Source organism: Callorhinus ursinus, unplaced genomic scaffold (assembly GCF_003265705.2).
Source record: "Callorhinus ursinus isolate GAN/ISIS: 27379988/994484 unplaced genomic scaffold, GSC_fseal_2.0 scaffold88, whole genome shotgun sequence".
NCBI lineage: Eukaryota > Metazoa > Chordata > Mammalia > Carnivora > Otariidae > Callorhinus > Callorhinus ursinus.
In genome coordinates this window covers 1,110,919-1,127,458 of record NW_027397150.1, presented here as the reverse complement: position 1 = coordinate 1,127,458, position 16,540 = coordinate 1,110,919, and the positions used below count along the sequence as shown (strand labels likewise).

Below are 16,540 nucleotides of genomic sequence, written 5' to 3'. Positions count from 1 at the left end.
GATGGACATCTTGGCTCTTTCCATAGTTTGGCTATTGTGGACATTGCTGCTATAAACATTGGGGTGCATGTACCCCTTCGGATCCTTACATTTGTATCTTTGTGGTAAACACCCAGTAGCGAAATTGCAGAGTCATAGGGTAGCTCTGTTTTCAAGTTTCTCAGGAACCTCCATACTGTTTTCCAGAGTGGCTGTTCCAACTTGGATTCCCACCAACAGTGTAGGAGGGTTCCCCTTTCTCCGCATCCTTGCCAACATCTGTCGTTTCCTGGCTTGTTAATTTTAGCTATTCTGATTGGTGTGAGGTGGTATCTCATTGAGGTTTTCATTTGGATTTCCCTGTTGCTGAGTGATGTTGAGCACTTTTTCATGTGTCTGTTGGCCATTTGGATGTCTTCTTTGGAAAAATGTCTGTTCATGTCTTCTGCCCATTTCTTGATTGGATTATTTGTTCTTTGGGTGTTCAGTTTGATAAGTTTTTTTAAAATTTTGGATACTAGCCCTTTATCTGATATGCCATTTGCAAATATTTTCTCCCATTCTGTTGTTGTCTTTTGGGTTTGTTGATTGTTTCCTTTGCTGTGCAAAAGCTTTTTATCTTGATGAAGTCCCAATAGTTCATTTTTGCCCTTGCTTCCCTTGCCTTTGGCGATGTTTCTAGGAAGAAGTTGCCATGGCTGAGGTCGAAGAGGTTGTTGCCTGTGTTCTTCTCTAGGATTTTGATGGACTCCTGTCTCCCATTTAGGTCTTTCATCCATTTTGAGTCTATTTTTGTGTGTGGTGTAAGGAAGTGGTTTAACTTCCTTAACTTCCTTAACTTCTAGTTTCATTCTTCTGCATGTGGCTATCTAATTTTACAACATCATTTGTTGAAGAGACTGTCTTTTTTCCAATGGACATTCTTTCCTGCTTTGTCAAAGATTAGTTGACCATAGAGTTGGGGGTCCATTTCTGGGCTCTCTATTCTGTTCAATTGGTCTATGTGTCTGTTTTTGTGCCAGAACCATACTGTCTTGATGCTTACAGCTTTGTAATAGAACTTGAAGTAGGGAATTGTGATGCCACCAGTTTTGCTTTTTTTTTTTTTTTCTACATTCCTCTGGCTATTTGGAGTCTTTTCTGGTTCCACACAAATCTTAGGATTATTTGTATGTTATGTTGTATCAAATGTTAGGATGATTTATTTTTCTTTGAAAAAAGTGGATGGTATTTTGATAGGGATTGCATTAAATGTGTAGATTGCTCTAGGTAGCATAGACATTTTCACAATATTTATTCTTCCAATCCATGAGCATGGAATGTTTTTCCATTTCTTTGTGTCTTCCTCAATTTCTTTCATGAGTATTCTATAGTTTTCTGAGTACAGATCCTTTGCCTCTTTGGTTAGATATATTCCTAGGTATCTTATGGTTTTGGGTGCAACTGTAAATGAGATTGACTCGTTAATTTCTCTTTCTTCTGTCTTGTTGTTGGTGTATAGGAAGGCCACTGATTTCTGTACATTGATTTTATATCCTGCCACTTACTGAATTCCTGTATGAGTTCTAAGAGTTTTGGGGTGGAGACTTTTGGGTTTTCCACATAAAGTATCATATCATCTGCAAAGAGTGAGAGTTTGATTTCTTTGACAAATTGGATGCATTTTATTTCTTTCTGTTGTCTGATTGCTGAGTCTAGGACTTCCAGTACTATGTTGAATAGCAGTGGTGATAGTGGACATCCCTGCGGCATTCCTGACCTTAGGGGAAAAGCTTTCAGTTTTTCCCCATTGAGAATGATATTTGCTGTGGATTTTTCATAGATGGTTTTTATGATATGGAGGTATATACACTTTATCCCTACACTCTGAAGGGGTTTAATCAGAAGGGATGCTGCATCTATTGAGAGGATCATATGGTTCTTGTTCTTTCTTTTATTATGTATTGTATCACATTGATTGATTTTCACGTGTTGAACCACCTTTGCAGCCCAGGAATAAATCCCACGTGGTCATGGTGAATAATCCTCTTAATATACTTTTGGGTCCTATTGGCTAGTATTTTGGTGAGAATTTTTGCATCCATGTTCATCAGGGATATTGGTCTGTAATTCTCCTTTTTGATGGGGTCTTTGTCTGGTTTTGGGATCAAGATAATGGTGGCCTCATAAAATGAGTTTGGAAGTTTTCCTTCCATTTCTATTTTTTGGAACAGCTTCAGAAGAATAGATATTAATTCTTTAAATGTTTGGTAGAATTCCCCTGGGAAGCCATCTGGCCCTGGGCTCTTGTTTTTGGGAGATTTTTGATGACTGCTTCAATTTCTTTAGTGGTTATAGGTCTGTTCAGGTTTTCTATTTCTTCCTGGTTCAGTTTTGGTAGTTTATACATCTCTAGAAATGCATCCATTTCTTCCAGATTATCTAATTTGCTGGCATAGAGTTGCTCATAATATGTTCTTATAATTGTTTGTATTTTTGGTGTTGGTTGTGATCTCTCCTCTTTCATTCATGATTTTATTTATGTGGGTCCTTTCTCTTTTCTTTTTGATAAGTCTGGCCAGGGGTTTATCAATCTTATTAATTCTTTCAAAGAACCAGCTCCTAGTTTTGCTGATCTGTTCTACTGTTGTTTTGGTTTCTAGTTCATTGATTTCTGCTCTGATCTTTATTATTTCTTTGCTCATGCTGTGTTTAGGCTTTATTTGCTGTTCTTTCTCCAGCTCCTTTAGGTGTAAGATTAGGTTGTGTATTGGAGACCTTTCTTGTTTCTTGAGAAAGGCTTGTAGTGCTATATATTTTCCTCTTAGGACTGCCTTTGCTGCATCCCAAAGGTGTTGAACAGTTGTGTTTTCATTTTCATTGGTTTCCATGAATTTTTAAATTCTTCTTTCATTTCCTGGTTGACCCATTCATTCTTTAGTAGGATGCTCTTTAGCCTCATGTATTTGAGTTCTTTCCAATTTTCCTTTTGTAATTGAGTTCTAGTTTCAAAGCACTGTGGTCCAAAAATATGCAGGAAATGATCTCAATCTTTTGGTACCGGTTGAGACCTGATTTGTGACCTAGGATGTGATCAATTCTGGAGAATGTTCCATGGGCACTAGAGAAGAATGTGTATTCTGTTGCTTTGGGATGGAATGTTGTGAATATATCTGTGAAGTCCATTTGGTCCAGTGTGTCATTTAAAGCCTTTATTTCCTTGTTGATCCTTTGCCTAGATGATCTGTCCATTTCAGTCAGGGGGTGTTAAAGTCCCCCACCATTATTGTATTGCTGTCAATGCGTTTCTTCGCTTTTGTTATTAATTGCCTTATATAATTGGCTGCTCCCATGTTCAGGACATAGATATTTACAATTGTTAGATCTTCTTGTTGGATAGACCCTTTAAGTAGGATATAGTGTCCTTCCTCATCTCTTATTACAGTCTTTGGTTTAAAATCTAATTTGTCTGTTATAAGGATTGCCATCCCAGCTTTCTTTCGGTGTGCATTAGCATGGTAAATGGTTTTCCACCCCCTCACTTTCAATCTGGGGGTGTCTTTGGGTCTAAAATGAGTCACTTGCAGACAGCATATCGATGGATCTTGTTTTTTAATCCAATATGATAGCCTGTGTCTTTTGATTGGGGCATTTAGCTCATTTACATTCAGGGTAACTATTGAAAGATAGGAATTTAGTGCCATTGTATTGCCTGTAAGGTGACTGTTACTGTATATTGTCTCTGTTCCTTTCTGGTCTGTTACTTTTAGGCTCTTTCTTTGCTTAGAGGACCCCTTTTAATATTTCCTGTAGAGCCGGTTTGGTGTTTGCAAATTCTTTTAGTTTTTGTTTGTTCTGGAAGCTTTTTATCTTTCCTTCTATTTTCAATGACAGCCTAACTGGATATGGTGTTCTTGGCTGCATATTTTTCTCGTTTAGTGCTCTGAATATATCATGCCAGTCCTTTCTGGCCTGCCAGGTCTCTGTGGATAGTTCTGTTGCCAATCTAATGTTTCTACCATTGTAGGTTATAGATCTCTTGTCCTGAGCTGCTTTCAGGATTTTCTCTGTCTCTGAGACTCATAAGTTTTACTATTAGATGTCAGGGTGTTGACCTATTTTTACTGATTTTGAGAAGGGTTCTCTGTGCCTCCTGGATTTTGATGCCTGTTTCCTTCCCCAGATTAGGGAAGTTCTCTGCTATAATTTGCTCCAATATGCCTTCTGCTCTTCTCTCTGTTTCTTCTTCTTCCTGTTTCCCAATTATTCTAATATTGTTTCGTCTTGCACTATCACTTATCTCTAGAATTCTGCTTTCATGATCCATTAGTTGTTTATCTCTCTGTTTCTCAGCTTCTTTATTTTGCATCATTTGGTCTTCTATATCACTAATTCTCTCTTCTCCCTCATTTATCCTAGCAGTTAGAGCCCCCATTTTTGATTGCACCTCACTAATAACCTTTTTGATTTCAACTTGGTTAGATTTTAGTTCTTTTTTTTTCTCCAGAAAGGGGTTCTCTAGTATCTTCCATGCTTTTTTCAAGCCCAGCTAGTATCTTCATAATCATGATTCTGAACTCTAGTTTCGACATCTTACTAATGTCTGTATTGATTAGGTCCCTGGCAGTCGGTACTGCCTCTTGTTCTTTTTTTTTGAGGTGAGTTTTTCCATCTTGTCATCTTGTCCAGAGGAGAATAGATGAATGAGAGAACAAAATGCTCACAGGGTAACAAGAACCCCAGAAAAGTATATACTAAACAAATCAGAAGAGACCCAAAACCAGGGGGGAAAAGAAAGAGAAAGAAAGAAAAAAAAAAGAATATGATCAAATATGATCAGGCTGGTGAATTGATCAGAGCCACACATTAGATTTTGGGTGTATTTTGGTCTGTTAGAAGACAATGCCTCCCAAAATTTCAAAGACAGAAAAACTTGTGTATGTACAAAAATAAGGGTAAATACAATGAAGGGATGGAATATGATTGTAAAGATGAAAATTATAAAAGATTTTATAAAAGGAATTGATAAGATAAGAAGTTGGTTGAAAAAAAGAAAGAAGAGAAATTTAAAAAAAGTGAGAGAATGTGATCAAGCAGGAGACTAGACCAAGCTATACATTAGAGATTTAGGGTATATTTTGGTCTGTTAGAATAAACCGTATCCCAAAATTTTGAAGAGAGAACAACTTATATATATATATATATATATACACACACAAAAAAAATAAGGTTTACTACAATGAAGGGATAGAATATGACTCTAAAAATGAAAAATAAAAAAGATTTAAACAAAAGATTGATAAGATGTTGATTGAAAAAAGGAAAAAGAAAAATTCAAAAAAAATAGAAAAAGAAAAAAAGAAAATAAAAAAAAATTAACTTTGAAAAACTAAAGAATCATGGGAAAAAAGCCATGAATTCTATGTGCTGTATTCCCCTAGTGCTGGCATTCTGTCGTTCTCATTGATCAGTAAACTTGGTCTTGGCCAGCTGTTCTTATGGATCTTCTGGGGGAGGGGCCTGTTGCAGTGATTCTCAAATGTCTTTGCTGGAGCAGAATTACCCCGCCCTTGTCAGGGGCTGGGCTAAGTAATCTGCTTGGGTTTGCTCTCGGGAGCTTTTGTTCCCTGCACGCTTTTGGTACAGCTTTGGAGGATGAGATTGAAAATGGCAGCCTCCCAATCTCTGCCCCAGAGGAGCCAAGGACTCGGCCCCGCTCCTCAGTGCATCCCCAGAGAAAAGCAGTCAGTCACTCCTGTCTCCCTGGTCTCCGGCAGCAGTCCATGCTCACCTGGCCTGTGACTGAGTGTTTCAATCTCTGGCACACAACCCCATGTGGAGTCTTGAAACCCAGCAGATCCCTGCGGTGCGCTCCCATGCCGCTCCTCCTGGGGGAGGAAGGGAAGTATCCCCGGATCTGCCACTTGTTGGGTCCCTGCTGGAGGAGCAGTGGCCCGGCTGTGCCACGGATCATGGTTTATGGCAACCCCGAGCTGAGAGCCCGCTCCTCGGCTCCATCTCTGCAGCCGGCTTCCCTGCTCTGATACCTGGGAGCTCTGCCTCACTCAGGCACCCCCGGTCTTTCTGTTACCCCAAGCGTCTTGAGACCACACTGTCCCAGTGAGGGTTCCACCGCCCCTACTTCCCCCGCCACACTTAGCCCCTGGAGCGACGTCCCTCAGTGAAGCAGACTTCTAAAATTTCAAATTTTTTGCTCCACTGCTCTATCACTTGACAGTAGCCAGCTCCCTTCCCCTGCAGTCTATCTTCCCAAATATCACCTTGGATTCACTTCTCCGCATGTCCTACCTTCCAGAAAGTGGTCGCTTTTCTGTTCAGAGTTGCTGCTATTCTTTCCTTCAATCTCCTGTTGAGTTTGTAGGTGTTCAGAATGGTTTCATACCTATCTAGCTGAATTCCTGGAACCAAATGAAATTTCCTCCTCCACCACCTTGCTCCTCCTCTCAAGACTTGAGAAATGGTTTCTTAATACAAATAAAACCCCCAAAGAGAGAGCACCTCAAACCAGTCAGAATGGCTAAATTTAACATGTCAGGAAACAACAAATTTTGGTGAGGATGCAGAGAAAGTGGAACCCTCCTACACTGTTGATGGGAATGCAAGCTGGTGCATCCACTTTGGAAAACAGTATGGATGTTCCTCAAGACATTATAAATAGTGCTACCCTACAACCCAGCAATTGCACTACTAGGGTATTTACCCCAAAGATACAAATGTAACGATCCAAAGGGGCACATGCACTTCGATGTTTATAGCAACAATATCCACAATAACCAAACTATGGAAAGAGCCAAGATGTTCATCAACAGATTAATGGATAAAGAAGATGTGACATATATATGAAATGGAATATTACTTAGCCATCACAAAGGATGAATACTTACCATTCACATCGAAATGGATAAAACTGGAGGGTATTACTATAAGCGAAAGAATTCAATCAGACGAAGACAAGTATCATATGCTATCACTCATATGTGGAATATAAGAAACAGTGCAGAGGATCATCGGGGAAGGGAGGGAAAAGGGAATGGAAAGAAATCAGAGAGGGAAACAAACCATGAGAGACTATTAATTATAGGAAACAAACTGAGGGTTGCTGGAGTGGAGGTGTGTGGGGGGATGGGGTTATGGGGGTTGGGCATTAATGAGGGCGCCAGAGGTGATGAGCAGTGGGTGTTATGTGTAACTGATGAATTGTTGAACTGTACATATGAAACTAATGATGTACGGTATGTTGCCTAGTTGAATTTAAATAAAAAACTGCTTAATTCACTTCTGCCACATGTAGTAATTTAAACACATTGACAAGAACATTGTAAGCTTCTCTCAAATTCAGTTAAACTGAAAGCTTCTAATTGAATAGCAGGATTCATATGCTGAAAATATACTTTCTGATTGGATAATATTTAAAAATCATAACAGATGGGGCATCTGGGTGGCTCAGTCGTTAAGCATCTGCCTTCAGCTCAGGTCATGATCCCAGGGTCCTGGGATCGAGCCCCGCATCGGGCTCCCTGCTCCGCGGGAAGCCTGCTTCTCCCTCTCCCACTCCCCCTGCTTGTGTTCCTGCTCTCGCTGTCTCTCTCTGTCAAATAAACAAAATCTTTAAAAAAAAAACATAACAGATGATTTTCCTGGAGATTAATTCCTTTATCTCCCTGCCCCGTTCAGCACACAGGATGGTCTGAGCTGTTTGCTTCAGCAGAGACATAGCAGCAGGTCTCAAGGATAATATTGTTCTGTGTCTGGTTTTGAGGCAACAGAACAAACAGAACCCACACCTTAGAGAAAATCCTTGGGGGACCCCGAAATGAGTCGAAACAAGGTTTTCCTGCTCACCTAATGAAGCATAGAGTGAACGGTTGGACACACTTTTTGTAGGCCTTTCGTGCAGGTGGCCGGACCCCAGAGGAGGAATGATACCATAGAACATGTAGGTGTAAGAGGCTGAGGGGGCAGAGGAGCCTCCCTGGGGTCCCTGTGCTCCCAGGAGGTTTCAGGGCAGCAGAAGGATTCTTAAGTGAGAAGAAATGACCGTGTCACATGTACAGGCAAATGGGGATGTAGAAACTGTCACTTCCAAGCCAGTATGCATGGCAAAAGTAACGTTATCTTGAGATGGGCACCTATGTCCTTGTCATAACAAAGAGACAGGGGGACCGAAGTTCCAACGACCAGATAAGGTCACAGCCATGGCTGCCTGGTCTAGAGGCAAACAGGCACAGCTTGCTAGCTCCATCCAATAAGTATGTCCTGGAGAGACTGTGGAGGAATTATCAGTTATGGGGGCTGACATCAGGAAGTATAAGAAGACAGAACTTGAGAAACTTTGTCCATAGGGAGTCTGCCCTCAACTCTATGTATGTTTTGGGGGCAGGGTCCAGCCTGGGTCAGGGGGCAGCTTAGGGTCAGGTAATAAAGTATACTAGAAGTCAGTGATTAAAATGCTGCTTTGCCCATCCCTTAGGTTGCCTGTGTATTCACCACAGAATGGACATTGTACCCCCAAGTGATGGCAGCCACTGGGACCTTGTCAGGGCAGCACAGAGGTTGGTAGGAAGAAGTTAATGCATGTTTGTAGGCACTCACCTGTCTACCCTTGTCCTGTCTTGCCCTATAATCTAAGGTTATTGTCCATGAAGAAAGGAGAACTTAGACTCATTATAATGGTTGCAAAAGCTAGGCAGGAAAAATAAAGGGACCCATGAAAGGGAGCAGTGGAAAGATGTGATGTACTGTGGTCGGGTATTGAGGAGGACTTGTCAGAGGAAATGAGTCAACTTGGAGTCTGAAGGGGATGTCTCTGGGCCAGTGAAAAGGTAGGAGCAATGTATTCCAAATCACAGAATTAGCATATGTTTACACAGCTGATGTGGGAGCAAGCACAGAATGCTGGACATGAATCCAGAAGAATGGTCAGTAAGTCAAGGAGAAATGGATGAATGGAGAACATAGGGGATAAATATCCTCTTATGTTCATCTCTAATTGTCTGGCCACTTCCCACCCCTACTCCTGGACCAAGCCGGTAACCCTCTTGAGATCAGGAATTATGTCAAAATGCATACCTTGCAAATAGCAAAGGCCTTCTAATACCACAAAATCTCAGTATCTGCATTTGATAAAATAATGGGTGGTTTTTGGTAATTATAGTATTTACACATCATAGCAAATTACTAAGAAGCTCTTTCAAGGTCATGACAAGTCCAAGAGCATGTTGTGGAGAGGTACAATTAATGGGAAGAGGAAGATGGTACCTTGGTTGAAGAACTGCTGGCTGGGGTTGGTGGAGTCATTTGAGGAGTCTGAGGGTAGCTCCAAGTTGACTGTGTACTGGTTACAGATGGTCCTGGAAGCTGACTTTGTCCCTGGGTTGGCTGCGTCCTCTTGGATTCATCATTTTGTTTGGTTTTGATTTTCTTTTTCTGAAAGTAATTTTTGCCCCTGGTTAATGGTTTTCAACATTAGATGAAACACACCATTACTAGTGAGCAAATCAACTTTTTATTACTAGTTTCTAATTGTGCTAAAATTTCTGTGCTCACAAATTCCAGGAGGTACATGGATTCCATCCTCTCAGGAGGCGACTGGAAAGCAGGCAACCCACACACATGACTGATGCACACAAGAGCCTGGAAATTCCCCTCATCAATGTGTCAAGAATGCTGTGCTGGAATTTATAAAATCTACATTTGAATTTTGTGTCTTTAAGCAACCTTTGGCAAGCTGCTCTCCTAGTGTGACTTCCAATTTTGTGCACATCTCAAGAGGGGTCATGACTCCACATCTCGTTTATGTGGAGTTATACACACATGTTATGTGCATACGGTTCTGAAACATCATGGGTGATTAATAACTAAGAGTTTGCTGACACTGCACCTCATTTTCATACTGCCCCTGGAATCCCTTTTCTCCACTCTTCTATTTGCAGGTTGAGAAATGAATAAAGCACTCAGTGTACACAAGAAGGTAATAAGTGGGAGAGCATAGAAGAAGTTTCTTCAGCGGGACCTCTGCCAACCTACCTTGGACATGGGTGTGTCATGGACTGATACCAAAGTTTCGTTCCTAGTAGATGTGGATTCGTCAGTACTGGATGCATCCTGCTTTCTTTTCTTCACGGGCATTTTTCCTTTTACTCTGCATTTCCTCATAACTGAAGCAGTTAAAAAGAACATGATAAATCCAAAGGAGCTGGTCTAGGGCAGCTGTAGCATTTCCAGTGCTATGTCCTGCTTGTGGGTCTGGGAATGCTAGTGTGCTCCCCTCCTGCGTCAGCCCACCGGACAGGTGACCGGAGCTGACTCATACCGCCAGTTTCCTTGCTTCCCTGGGGACACAAGCACACCCCTCCATCCGCTGGACTCCCAGGTACTTCAGTCAAACCCTTTTCCAACCCACTTATCCTATATGTTCTTTTCAAGAATCTGCAGTTTTGGGGCACCTCAGTGGCTCAGTCTGTTATGTGTCTGCCTTTGGCTCAGGTCATGATCGCAGGGTCTTGGGATCGAGCCCCACATGGGGCTCCCTGCTCAGTGGGGAGTCTGCTTCTCCCTCTGTCCCTCCCCCTGCTTTTCTCCCTCTCTCTCTCTATCAAATAAATAAATAAAATCTTAAAAAAAAAAGGATCTGCAGTTTTCATGATGCAATTGGTGGGTTAACTCCTACGGAAGGTCTGTTTGAATTACAGAAACCAGAGAAAGAAAATCTGATCTAATTGGTGATGGGACAAATTGGTGATACTGGACTTGATGTTTTAAAAAGTTTTTAGGATCCAGTGATTTTAGAAGAGGCAAATTCTTCACATCCCTGAGAGTTGGCTTTTTCTTTAAGCATTGCCTTATATTTGTTCATAAAGAATATAGTAACGATGGAGTAAATATTGTAACAGAGCAGTATATGAACTGAATGAAGTATTTTTAAATCTCACAATTTTTCCTAATTTTTTTGTCCCTGATCAACCTTCATAATATGTAGAAGTCTCTGCCTTTCTAGTGAGCTCTTTCTGCTTTTTTCTTTACTGGCACCCCCAAAATACACCCTGTAAAATACAGCGGACCTCTTTGTAGGAGAGGAATTGTCTAAGTTGTCGACTTGTTGGTGTCTGAAGGGCTGTCTCATTCCCCGCTGCCCATTTGGACATTGGGAAACGGACCTCTCAGGTGTGCCAACACCAGGGCTCTGGGGGGTGTCTCTAGGGGGCCCAGACCCTGACAGTGAGGGCTCTTGTCCATTACCTTTTTTCTTCTCATTTTTAAGAATCTTAACAATGTCTCCAAGTCCTTCCATGTCCTTGAACAGATCTATTAGCTTGTCCACACAGAGAGGCCCCCGGAACTTCTTTTCCATCAGGTCAGCAATCCTGACCTTGTTATATTCTTCTTGCATTTTTGTAGTCAGTTGCAAATCATGGGCCAGTAGGGACTTAACCATGCTAAACCTGTAGTCATCTATGGGCTGTAATCCTTTCAGCAGAATAATCCTCTTGTACTCACTCATCTCTCCAGGTGTGGCTGAGCCTGCAAGAGAAAAATACCATACGGTGTTACACCTTTCTCCAGATGATTTAAAAGTCTGGTTGTGTCTCTGTGAGTGAGTGGCCCATGTCAAGGTGTCGTCCTTGAGTGTTATGTGACAAAGAGGAACTTAATTTCCAGGTGTGTCACTATGGGTTGAGAACTGCTGTATTCGGGACTTCTAAGAAATTCTTTCCTTTTAATAATGATAGTTGAGTTGGGTGGGGCGTGGGTATGATGGCAGGAGGTCTGGAAAGAGGGCTTGCTGTTGCCTTATGTAGAGTGTGGGCTGTAGGGGGTCAGAGTCCCCGCTCCCTCCTCCCATCCTGTGTTGGGGCTGCAGTCTCTCCCTGGATGTCCGCCTGCTGGCTCTGGACTCTGCCACCCACTCTGCCTGAAGGAGCCCATGTGCAGAGTGGGCTGCAGCCTCTCACCCCTGGTGATTGTCCTCCCTGCTGGGTACCTGCCCAGCACACTTGACCCTTCCCTAGTCAGCGCTTCTCGCATCTTCTCTCCCTGGGGCTTGGGCCATGTTCTCCGTGTCCTCTGTGCCCTGCTCCCGATTGATCTCTCTCGTGCAGAATCACAGCCATGATTGGCTGGCACTATTTAGTAGTCCTGTGGCTGGAGTTCTGCTTTCTTGCTAAAGCAAGAACCCAGCATTTATTGTCTGGAATTATTTCAATAGTTGCTTGATTTTACCCTTCTAGGCTGAATTCCTCTTATCAGTTCTTTTTGGAGAGCCTGAGATCCCTCTATGGGGCCACGTTTCTAGCCCACTTGACATCCTCCAATAGTTCCCTATTTTGGTTTTGAAAAATTTCTTGCTCCTTAGCCTAGCTTGGAAAGCCTTGAATACTCTGCATCTTTTTTACATCTGTAACTTTTGCATTTTGTATGTTGTATACTCCAGAAATATACAACACACCTTGCTTTTCCATGTTTCATGACTTGGCTAATTCCCTCTCTTCTTCTTAAAGGGCGAGTCTCACTTTACTTCCCCCAACTACCTCCTTATAGCCTTCAAGACTCCACTGAGGTTTTGTCCTCTGAAAGCCCCCAGAATCTGGGACTGGGTGTCACTCCTCTGGGCCTCTTTATTACCTTATGTACTTCCTTGATGGCACTCAGTACATGGTAGGAATTCCAATTTTCTGTTTAAATTAATCAATTCTTTTCATTTAGGGTCCGTGTGTTTGTGTACTTTTTGTATAATTGGCATGTTCAAATTCCCAGGGCTGTGAATTATTCTTTCTTGAGAAATTGTGAACACTCCCAGATTGATCAGGTCCATAGGGTGAAGGATAAATCCTCAAGATATATTATAGGGGAATTGAAGATTATTAAAAACAAAGTAAAAACTCTGAAAGCTTCTAGAGATAAAGAGTAGATCACCTGTAAAGATTCAAGGATCAGATTGAAACTGATGTTCAACAGCAAAGCTGGCCACCACAGGAAATAGGGTGATTTTCATCAGGACTCGTCCAAATGCCATACTGATTTAAAAACCAAATAATTTTTCAAGTGAAATTTTTGTGTTTTGTGTGTGTGACAACATAATTTATTTGCAAAATAAAACCAGATATAAGGTGACAGGAGGCTATGTATAATCTTTATTCATTCCACTCAAATGTGAACACTCATATGTTTTATTGTTAAATATCGGTGTCTTTGATTTTAGAGTAATGATCCAGATCCCACTACAGTGTCCGGTATTAGGGTATTTAAAGTAGGTGTATTAAATAATGTTTCTAAAATGCCCCAATTCTAAATTTCAAAACATATGTAGCCCCAGGGCTATCAGAAAATGTACTGTCTCCCTATCTTGAGGGCAAAATGATTTTAAGAGGTGAATTTTAATCTAGCCAAGATGATATTTAAATGTGAGGGCCTCTCCAACAGGCACATGAAAAAGTGCTCAACATCGCTCGGCATCAGGGAAATCCAAGTCAAAACCTCAATGAGATACCACCTCACACCCGTCAGAATGGCTAAAATTAACAAGTCAGGGAACGACAGATGTTGGCGGGGATGTGGAGAAAGGGGAACCCTCCTACACTGTCGGTGGGAATGCAAGCTGGTGCAACCACTCTGGAAAACAGTATGGAGGTTCCTCAAACAGTTGAAATTAGAGCTACCATTCGATCCAGCAATTGCACTACTGGGTATTTACCCCAAAGATACAAATGTAGGGACCCGAAGGGGTACGTGCACCCCAATGTTTATAGCAGCAATGTCCACAATAGCCAAACTGTGGAAAGAGCCAAGATGTCCATCAACAGATGAATGGATAAAGAAGAGGTGGTATATATACACAATGGCATATTATGCAGCCATCAAAAGGAATGAGATCTTGGCATTTGCAACGACGTGGATGGAACTGGAGGGTGTTATGCTGAGTGATATAAGTCAATCAGAGAAAGACATGTATCATATGACCTCACTGATATGAGGAATTCTTAATCTCAGGAAACAAACTGAGGGTTGCTGGAGTGGTGGGGGGTGGGAGGGATGGGGTGGCTGGGTGATAGACACTGGGGAGGGTATGTGCTATGGTGAGCGCTGTGAATTGTGCAAGACTGTTGAATCACAGATCTGAAACAAATAACGCAATATATTTTAAGAAAAAAGAAAAAGAAGAAGATAGCAGGAGGGGAAGAATGAAGGGGAGTAAGTCAGAGGGGGGACGAACCAGGAGAGATGATGGACTCTGACAACAAACTGAGGGTTGCTGGAGTGGTGGGGGGTGGGAGAGATGGGGTGGCTGGGTGATAGACATTGGGGAGGGTATGTGCTATGGTGAGCACTTTGAATTGTACAAGACTGATGAATCACAGATCTGTACTTCTGAAACAAATAATGCAATATATGTTAAGAAAAAAAAAGAAGAAGAAGATAGCAGGAGGGGAAGAATGAAGGTGAGGAAGTCGGAGGGGGAGACGAACCACGAGAGACGATGGACTCTGAAAAACAAACTGAGGGTTCTAGAGGGGAGGGAGGTGGGGGGATGGGTTAGCCTGGTGACGGGTATTAAAGAGGACACATTCTGCGTGGAGCGCTGGGTGTTACGCACAAATAATGAATCACGGAACACTACATCAAAAACTAATGATGTAATGTATGGTGATTAACATAACAATAAAAAATTACTAAAAAAACATAAATAAATATGAGGGCCTCAGAAACTATTCTCTGATATTCAAGGCCTTGCTAGTTTGTAAGACAAAGACCTATATGTAAACATCTATTGGAGGAAATATTCGATACGAAAAATAACATATAGAGCCAAGAAATACTGCAGGCCCAAAGGTAAGTAAGAGCAGGAACTGAGCTTGATGAGGTGTGCCTATGTCTTCCACATAGATACAGCTCTGACTGAAGATGAGAGACAGGAAGCACATCAACATGGCAGAGGGAGGGAGGAGAGTGAACCGGGCAGTTCACTAAAGTATTTGTCTTCAAGGGTAAGATAAAGAAATGAGCAAAAACAGAAGTACAAGAAAGGAGAATATAGAAATGTCATAAATGTAATTGAGGATAGCAGAAACAAAACCATACATGCTAATCATCAATATATACATAAATGGCCTAACCAGTTAACTGACAAATTTAGTCAAATTGCATTTATGGAAAAAAAAAACCCTGCATTTATGAAATCTGCCAATAGAATGTTAAGAAAATATTACTTAAAGGTGGGAAAGTGAAAGAAAAATATTTTATCGTGCAAAGAGTAACTAAAAGAAAACCAGTTATCTATACTAGTGTAGCTTTAAATAGACCTGAAGATAAAAGGTACCACCAGAGATTAACATAACAATAAAAAAATTTTACGAAAAAAAAAAAGTATCACCAGAGTACCACACAATGACAAAGGCTGACCTCCTAGGGAAACAAAACAGTTGTAATTATGTATTTGCCTGCTAATAGCAAATATATATTATTGTTACTTTATATTCCTTTATAATGCTATACTACTACATATTATATTTTATAACATGATTTACATATTATAATATAAAAATTAAATTTGTAGTATTATGTAGCATGTTTCTCTTCACACATGTTTCTCTTCACACATCCAAACACATTTTATATACATGTGTACATATATATTATATTATTGTATATATAAATTTGAGAGAACTACAGGACAAAAACCTCACAGTTTTATGGTAGGAGATTTTAGCATATTTCTTAATTACTAAACAAGGTAAAAAAAATTCAGTAGAGATTTAGGAAATAGGACTAACATTATTAATAAACATAATTAACAAGTTTTATGTAACATACATAAAATTCTGAAATCAGCATTAAAAATCTCACACTCTAATCAAGCACATACGGAATATTATTATACAGGCCATACAGAAAATCGCTCAACAATTCTGAAAGTCTATTTGTAACTGATTCTCCCTTCCTCTCCCCTATACTTTGCCACTAGAAAAAAAATCAGTAATTTTCAGGAAGGCAGACAGTAATGCTAAAAGGAACTGAAATAAAAGCTCTGGCGGTATAGTCTGAAGTATAATATAATAAACTGTCACAGGGTGCCTGGGTGGCTCAATCGTTAAGCGTCTGCTTTTGGCTCAGGTCATGAGCCCCGGGGTCCGGGGATTAAGCCCCACATCAGGCTCCCTGCTCAGCGGGAAGCCTGCTTCTCTCTCTCCCACTCCCCCTGCTTGTGTTCCCTCTTTTGCTGTCTCTCTCTGTCAAAAAAATAAATAAAATCTTAAAAAAAATTAAAACTGTCTTAAGAGAGGTAAAGAAGTCATGTTTTTGAGTAACTGTGTCTGCGGAAGTGAAAGTTTTTCTGCTCTGTGCATGTATGTGTGTGAGTGTTTTCTAAAATCAGGGTAAGACCATACAACACAGCTTTAAACCCAGATGTATTTTTTACTTAATATTATGTTCTCATACTTTCCTCATGGCCCCAACTTGACTTCTGCCCAGAACTCTACCAAGGCCACCAAGAGTTTCATGGACACCACCTAGGGAAGAAAACCAAACCCTTTTTCTAAATATAACTCATGCCAATAGTCACCTG

At 41.0% G+C, this 16,540-nt stretch overlaps 1 protein-coding gene and 1 long non-coding RNA gene across 6 annotated transcripts in view; one reads left to right on the top strand and one right to left on the bottom strand.

Annotated features, from left to right (window-relative positions):
* LOC141371697 (uncharacterized) overlaps window positions 1-13,625 on the top strand; it is a 143,880-nt gene extending 130,255 nt beyond the window's left edge. The window contains exon 4 of the long non-coding RNA XR_012376851.1: window positions 13,540-13,625. This is a non-coding gene — a long non-coding RNA (uncharacterized lncRNA). The remainder of the gene's footprint in view (window positions 1-13,539) is intronic.
* Window positions 1-16,540, bottom strand: part of LOC112814959 (interferon-activable protein 203-like) — a 90,971-nt gene that overhangs the window by 28,226 nt on the left and 46,205 nt on the right. For 4 of the 5 annotated variants that reach the window (XR_003205899.2, XM_025860745.2, XM_073888210.1 and 1 more), the window contains exons 2-4: window positions 11,218-11,499; window positions 10,006-10,136; window positions 9,238-9,405 (exon numbers count right to left, since the gene is read on the bottom strand). Coding sequence is in view for 4 of the 5 variants with exons in the window: in XM_025860745.2 (XP_025716530.1) it covers window positions 9,238-9,405; window positions 10,006-10,136; window positions 11,218-11,479 (561 nt within the window). In the remaining variant the exon portion in view is untranslated. Of the gene's footprint in view, window positions 1-9,237; window positions 9,406-10,005; window positions 10,137-11,217; window positions 11,500-16,413; window positions 16,438-16,540 lie in introns of those variants that run through there. The other variant, XM_073888211.1, reaches the window with a different exon arrangement.